The 7,782-nt window shown below is 44.6% G+C and overlaps 1 protein-coding gene across 2 annotated transcripts in view; it reads right to left on the bottom strand.

Annotated features, from left to right (window-relative positions):
- The window catches only part of NRBF2 (nuclear receptor binding factor 2), a 37,189-nt gene extending 32,957 nt beyond the window's left edge, over positions 1-4,232 (bottom strand). Inside the window, exon 1 of one of the 2 annotated variants that reach the window (XM_040485141.1) lies at positions 3,970-4,232. In XM_040485141.1, the coding sequence (XP_040341075.1) occupies positions 3,970-4,212 (243 nt within the window). In that variant the 5' untranslated portion in view covers positions 4,213-4,232. The remainder of the gene's footprint in view (positions 1-3,969) is intronic. The other variant, XM_040485142.1, reaches the window with a different exon arrangement.
- Positions 4,233-7,782: the final 3,550 nt, after the last annotated feature.

Below are 7,782 nucleotides of genomic sequence, written 5' to 3'. Positions count from 1 at the left end.
GAAAGGAAAGGAAACCATAAAAGAGACTCTTAACTATAGAGAACAAATTGAGGGTTGCTGAAAGGGAGGTGGGAGGGGGATGGGCGAAATGGGTGCCAGGTATTACGGAAGGTACTTGTGATTGAGCGTTAGGTGTTATATGTGATATCACTAAATTCTACTCCTGAAACTATTATTATGTGATGCTGGAATTTAAATAAAAATGTGAAACATTTAATAAATAAAGACTGTTAGGGTCATGGAAACAAATATTTAAATTTATGTAAATACTGGTAATACAATGGAGGCATATTTAAATTATGTTCTCATTTGTCATGATTTCGTGGTTCTTGAATTCCGGCCCCACATTGGGCCCACTGCTGTCAGCCGGTCAGCACAGAGCTAGCTTCGAATCCTGTCCCCCTCTCCTGCCCCTCCCCCACTTGTGCTCGCTCAAAAATAAATATTTTTTAAAAAGGGTCAAGTGTATACATAAAGTGCCTGATGCCAATCCCAGCACTTAGTAATTGTTGGGTAAGTCTTAGTGCTCTACCACCTTTCCCCAGTCCTTCCATTGAGCCCCACCTAACTTGTGACAGGATGAACTTTCCTTGAAATTTTTCAGGGCAACAAGGAAGTGGTTCAAAACAGCCTCATTTTTACCTTAAAGATGTTACCGCCAACATAATTAAGATATGATAATTACAAAGAATTCAGGTATGTAAAAGGCCATTCTTTGAAACATGGTATTGGATTCCTTGTCTGAGATGAGAACTGACCACTCTAGAGAGAAGCTCAGTTACTCAACAAACATTCTCGGCACCCTTAATACGGCCAAAAACATACAACTGTGGCCACAGTCACATGGACCCTGTTCTCAGAGTCTGCAGAGTAGGTAAGCAAAGCATGAGCAACAGTCATGTGTAAATTAGTCTGACATCACTTCCCAAATAGGCAATAAACAAATTAAAGAACTACAAATTATGTCACACAAGTTTTGACATTTGCTACCAGCACAGCACCCACTTTGCCAAAATTAAATGGAAAGAAAGGCCTGAATATACACCAAGTAACTTTACAAGTTACAATTTTTCCATATTAAAAATTCACAGAAAGAAATAAAAAACTGATGAAACAAAACTTATTCAGTCCAAAGACTAGCTATTCCCCCCAACGATGGAAATATGATTTAGTTTATTTTTCATCTGTCCAATTTCAAAAACAAGAGAACTAGAATACAATGTCTGTATTACATATTAAAATGACTATTTTGGGGGCACCTGGGTGGCTTAGGTCATGATCTCACAGTTCGTGAGTTTAAGCCCTGCACCTGGCTCTCTGCTGTCAGCACAGAGCCTGCTTCGGATCCTGTCTCTCTCTCTGCCCCTCGCCCCCCTCAAAAATAAACATTTAAAAAATAAATTTAAAAAATGACTAAGTTGAACCAGTCTTTTCTGTATCTTAAAAATCTACTACCAGCAGTTAAGCCTATATGGCCTTTACTCCAAACCTAACATAAGAGAATCAACACTAAAGCAGAGACACTAAATGACACAGAATCCACAGTTCGATATAAATAAGGAACATATTGAAATGAAAATGGTGAGTACTGTACATTAATTCAGAAGTACTGCTAGAAAAGGTCATGATACTAAAATAAGTTGTGACCCACTGATCTAAGTCATTACTTAATTTCTCTCAGTCTAGGCTTATTTCTCTGTAGAACTGGGAAGCAGTTCTTCCTAAATTCCAAGGATGCTCTGAGAACACATATTTATAAATCTAGGTACTGTAATAAGTCCTTATACAACAAATCTGGACTACACTATAATGTCATTAGAAAAAGCCTGTATAAACTACTGGGATTTTCAAAGGTACTCATTAAATCCTAGTATTGAGAACTATTTCTCAGGCTCAGTCAACTTGATACTAAGTTGTTTAACTGACATAAAAAAAGTGATCACCTTCAAAAAACAAAAACAAACAAAAACAGTCTTTTAAAACTGAGTGACAAATTCCGAGGCCTGCCACTGGTACTTATTTACAAGTACAATTCCAATGATTCAAGTTAAATGTTAATCTCTGTTCAACTGTTCTCTTCTAATGGCTCGGCTACAACTCATATCTTTCAAATCTCAAATGGTTTCAGAGTTCAAGATGCCAAATTTCTGATACTTGTCCACATACATTTTATCCTAGCCTGCTTAACGAGGCTCTTTCCCAAATTCTCCTCTATAAAAATACTACTGTCACCATTTAACTAATTTTTCCTAAACTGGTGATTCTGCTGCCCCATCTACAACTGTCACCCAGCTGCCGTCTTCTCACAAGCTACCATACACTAGTGGGGCACTTGGCTCAGTATATACTGCAGCCTCTGGCCAAATAAAGTGAAGCTAACTGGAACTGAACCAATGGTCATTTTGCAAGGACACTTGAACTTTGAAGCACTCTGTAAACTGCTGGTTATTTCTAATAATATTCCTGTGAAGTTTCAGTATTGAGCCACCCATTCTATTTCACTGTAAACTATATGTGACCTTAAAAACAAAAAGTGCAAGATGTGTCCCTGGTTTTTAAAAACTCACAAATCTAGTCCAATTCTTTTTAAGTGTAAACAACTCTTACCAGTGGGGGTGGAGTTAACTTAAAACTAGGAGGCGCTTCTCAGAGCAGCTAACCTGGCACCAGTCATTTGGGAAAAACAGCTTTAGGTCCTAGAATCTTAGGTTTTTCAAGCTCAGCAAATCCAAACCTCATTTTACAAATGAGATTTTAAATTAAGAGTTTATGGTCTGATTACTATAATAGCTAACTCTTACACTGTACTAGGGACAAGGTACTGTTTACACCTATTTACTCCTTTAATCCTCACAACAAACCAGGAAAGAGGGTGAGGTCAACAAACGTACCCAAGGTCACACAGCTATTTATTAAGTGTCAAAGCCAGAACTGATACCGAAGCGGTAGAGCTCCAGAATCTATAGTCTTAAGCCACCGTGCTCCATTGCTTCTCTATAGAATGGTTTAAATGAAGCCGGGGGTCTTTCACGACACTAGGATTCAGAGTTCCAACCTGAGAAAGGAATTCTCCACACACCCTTTCCCCAATGCCAACATCGCCCACCAGCGCAAGTGAACGGCATGCAAACCTGTGCCTGTACAAGTTCCTCCTGTCTGGCTACAACCTTAAGGAATCTTAAGTAACCAAAATAGGTACCCTCTAGGAAACCAAAAGATGCAGTGGTCAGTCAGAAAAGAACTCGTGCTTCTCGTTTCTGTTTTAATGAGATCATCAGAAAAGCCTACAGTAATAAGTAAATGGCCTATGAGCGCTTTTTCTGAAGGGGCAAACATCTACCGTATTTTCACGATGCCTAAAGTGATGAAACGGAGCTAAAATCAGGGACGGCCCTGTTTTCTTCCAGCTGTCTCCAACTTATTCGAGAAGGGTGATCCTCAGTTTATGCATCTGAATGTAGGCGAGAAATGAATGGGTGGAGGAAGAGAAGGGGGTGAGAGGGGGTATTACTCCAACTCTCCACCGTAATGAAGCTGAGACTTCAGACCCTATGTATTAGAAGTTAAAACCAGTATTTCACACCACTGCTGCGCTGGCCGGCTTCAGTGCCCCTCCAGGCTGCAGAGAGGTGGTTACGTGGCGCGTGGAAGCATTTCCTCTAGCCTGAAGAGTAGGTGGCTTTCCCGGCTGGTGGAAGCCCCTCACTCACTGCACTGCAGCAGGGTACGCTTCGGGGAGCCGGGAAATGAGACGTGATAGCTTCCCGGGGATGCCAGAGGGAGCAACGTCTGGGGCGCCTTTCGCGTAGCCGATGTGGGACCACGCCTGCCCCCCTCCTCCACCCCTCAGGACCACCCCCCGCCAAACCCGCCTCCCGGCCTCGAGGGTCAGCAGCACGCTGGAGGCGCGACAGGACTCCTGAAGCAAAGGCTCCCGAGGGCGGACACGACCCTCAGCGGGCTACTCACCAGATTGAGGGGTCCTTCCATTACTTCCATAGACCCCGGGGTAAACGGCGGCCTGAGGAAGGGGAGCGACGGCGCCGGAGCACATGGAGGGAAACAGTAGTAAGCAGGGCGACGGAGCGGCTGCTGCAGCTGCCCCTCTCCGCGCCCCGGGAGCCAGCAGTGGGCGCAGAGGGAGCAACAACCGCACCACTTCCTCCTCCGGTGGCGCGCCGCGGGCCCGCCCCCCGCGCCGCGGCCACGCATGCGTCATGGCGTCATACGTGGCTGGTTCAAGGTGGGAGTGAGGACCGGGGAGTGGGTGGGGCTCAGGGAAGGCGGGGCCGGACTGGCGTACACTCGCTCGCGGGCTATCTTTCCTCTCGCGAGAGGCGTATCTTCAGCTGCTTGAAGTCTTCTCTGACGTCACGCGGGGATGGGCATCCTTGTTGAAACTTGAGTAAAATGGCTGAGCTGTGCTCTTGGCCTCTCAGGTTTTCTTCCAGCATGATTTTTTTTCCCCCCCAAATCCCTCAGATTGCTACGCCTTCTCTTGCTCTCCAGTCCTCACCTTTATTCGTGTACCTGATTGATATTTTTCAAAAATCAGATTTGAGAGGTGCCTGTGTGGCTCAGTGCGTTAAGCCTGCGGCTGCAGCTCAGGTTATGATCTCGCTGTCTGTGAGTCAGAGCCCCTCTTTGGGCTCTCTGCTGTCGGCACAGAGCCCGCTTTGTAGCCTCTGTACCCCTCTCGGTGCCCCTCCCTCACTTGCTCTCTCTCAAAAGTAAATAAATGTTAAAGAAAAAAAAAAAAAGCAAGAGCAAAAATCAGATTTGAGCAACGCTAAGCCAGGCCCTGGACTAGGGAAACAAATAATTATGGGCTCAGCCCTCAAGGTGCTGGCAAACTAATAAAATAATATGGATTACAAATAGCCAGATATAATACTTGATTAAGTTAACAATTGTGTGCTAAACCACTGTGCTAGGTTCTTTCTGTCAAGGAATTCACTGACAAAAAAATTAGTTGTGATTTATGCTGTAAAGAAAGGGAACAGACAGGGAGCTGTGATAGAGGCACCATGAGTTGCACAGCTTCAAAAAAATGAATTTGATCAAGAGTTATGTGAGCTTGGAAGAGGACCCCAAGCTTCAGCTGAGACCACAGCCCTGTTGTACACCTTGATTGCAGCCTTGTGAGATCCTGGGCAGAGGACCCACTGAAGCCATGCCCAAACTCCTGACCCATGGAAATTGTGAGATAATGGATGAGTGTTGTTTTAAGCCAGTAAGTTTGAGATAATTTGTTATATGGCAAAGAATCCTATTACAGACTCCTTTGAGGCAGTAAAATCCAGAGGCAGAACTTTTCTTGATAAACCATAAATGTGGGTAGTAAATTCATGTTACTACACTAATAACTAGTGGATGTTTAGTGGACAGTTTTAATACCTCTAAAGGAAGCTTCAGTGGCAGATGGACAAGGAAGGAAGGAGAGTATGATGTATTCAAGCACTCACCAGTGTTTGAGAGAAACTTCAGATCAGCAAAAGAGAGGCCATGATGGATATACACAGCCAAGTGGTGAGACAGACATTGTATCCACCAGCCCTGTTCTCTGCCACTTGCTGTCATGCTGTTGACCTGACCAGTCATAGGCTATGAAGAGCATTGGGGGCATGGCCATGTCATCAAAGGAAAAGGTCGCAGGCCTGCAAAGACTTTAGAGCTATCCCAGCTGATTCCTTTGAAATTTGGGAAACAGCAGCTGCACTTGAAGCCTGCCGATGGCTGTTTTCACTACTTGCAGGTATGTATTCCTTCAGACACGTGGACAACTTCTTTGCCTATTGGGAAAAGCCCATTTATCTCCTGAGACCATCGGTGGAGGGTTATAGAAATCCTCAGGCTCTCCTGGCTGGGAACATAGTGGACATGCCTATTACTGAGTCAGATGAGAAGAGCTCACACTAGGTCTCTGCTGCAACTCGCAAAATGGGGCCAGAGACTTTTGGAAGAACATTTAAAAGCTGCAAAGCTTTCTGCTTTCTGTGGCTCACCTGGAAAATATATCTCATGTTAAAGAATCCATTCCTAAATGGCCCACCACTGACAGACTTGCCACATTGGAGAGGTTCCAGAATTTACCACAAGACTCAATTTCAGATATTCCTTATATATTACCTGCTCTAATCTCATACCCATCTATAGCATCATGATAGTTCAGTCTCTTCTTGAATGCTTACTACTCCAATCAAAGCAGATGAGTTTTTTTAAATCTTTTGTTTTAATGTTTATTTATTTTTAAGAGAGAGAGCATGCACACACATGAGTAGGGGGAGGAGAGAGAGGAGGACAGAGGATTTGAAGTGGGCTCTATGCTGACATCAGAAAGCCCAATGTGGGGCTCTAACTCACAAACTGAGATCATGACCTGAGCTGAAGTCGGAAGCTTAACCAGCTGAGCCACCCAGGCACACCTGTTGTGGTGTGTTTTTAATGATTAGAGAATTCTTCCTTTGTTTGAACTGTAATCTGTCTTCCTGTGACTGCCATGCCCTAAGTTTGTATAAATCACTATAACACCTATGTGTGGAACACATGCACAATCTGTTCCCTGCTATCAAAATGTAATATGTGCATACCCTTGATTCAGCAATTCCTATAGAAATACTAGCACAATTATAGAAAATAAAGGTATGTGAGGACGTTCACTGGGGCTTTGTAATAATGCTTTCCCTAGTTTGGGAACAGTTCAAGTAAATATAGAAGGATCATTTGACAGAGATGCTGTAGAGGGCATTCCTGCATCGAGTAGGAGCTTCGATTGATAACCTCAAAAGTTTGTGTAGTTATAAGCCTTTGGTGTGCTCATTTACAGGAGGAGAGGAGAGCAGACCCTTCTGGTCTCCTGCTCCATCTTCTCTACCTTTGTTGTTTCTGCTCAGCACAGGAACTCCATGGAAAAGGGCATCAGGATAAGGTTAGTATCAGGAAGCTTCACATGGTCCTTGAGGTGCCGCGGCGGGGGGGGGGGCGGGGCCCCTCTGATTGTACCGTGGAAAAGGGAGTCCAATATGCCTCCCACACCTGCCTCATTTATAGACTGCCCAGTGAATCCACCCAAAGCACAGTCTCTTCTGTAGTCAGGAAACCTACAGGGCCACCAAAGGGGCAATAACAAGGCTAGCAGCAGGGGCAGCAGCAACAGTGCTGGGCGCAAGGCAGCAACCAAGTCTGCAGGCCGAGGACAGATCATCAACACAGCAATGTCAGGAGCAGCCAGCAAGGGCCCAGGAGGGTGAGGAGCCAGCGTGGTTACGGCGACATGCCCTCAATGGGTATTTAAGTGGTTGTGGCAGGTGCTTCTCACACGTCCTTGAAAGGTACTTCCAGACGTGATGGCAAGTCCCAACTAGATGGGGAATTGTTCTGTATCCAAGCAGGGCGGCAGGTAGATGGGTGCTTACTGTTGTAATTTCCCTATTTTCCTATGTCTGAGGACATATAAAGCGATCTTATAATCACTGACAGCCAGGTGGCAGTTGTGATGAAGTTGCATTGCCTTAGAAAACCTTTAACCAGAGGGGCACCTGGGTGGCTCAGTCGGTTGGGTGTCTGACTTCAGCTCAGGTCATTATCTCACAGTTCTGTGCTGACAGCTCAGAGAGTCTGCTTTGGATTTTGTGTGTCTCTCTCTTTGGATTCATTCTGTCTCTGCCCCTCCCTCACTTGTGCTCTGTCTCTCAAAAATAAATAAATGTAAAAAAAAAAAAATGTTTTTAAAGAAAACCTTTAAGCAGAGGCATGCCACTCTTGATCTTAGGGTCGTGAGTT

This window comes from Herpailurus yagouaroundi, unplaced genomic scaffold (assembly GCF_014898765.1).
Source record: "Herpailurus yagouaroundi ecotype Mexico unplaced genomic scaffold, PumYag 163, whole genome shotgun sequence".
In the NCBI taxonomy this organism is placed as follows: domain Eukaryota; kingdom Metazoa; phylum Chordata; class Mammalia; order Carnivora; family Felidae; genus Herpailurus; species Herpailurus yagouaroundi.
The sequence above is the reverse complement of the archived record's forward strand: the minus strand, read 5'-3'. Positions and strand labels throughout refer to the sequence as shown.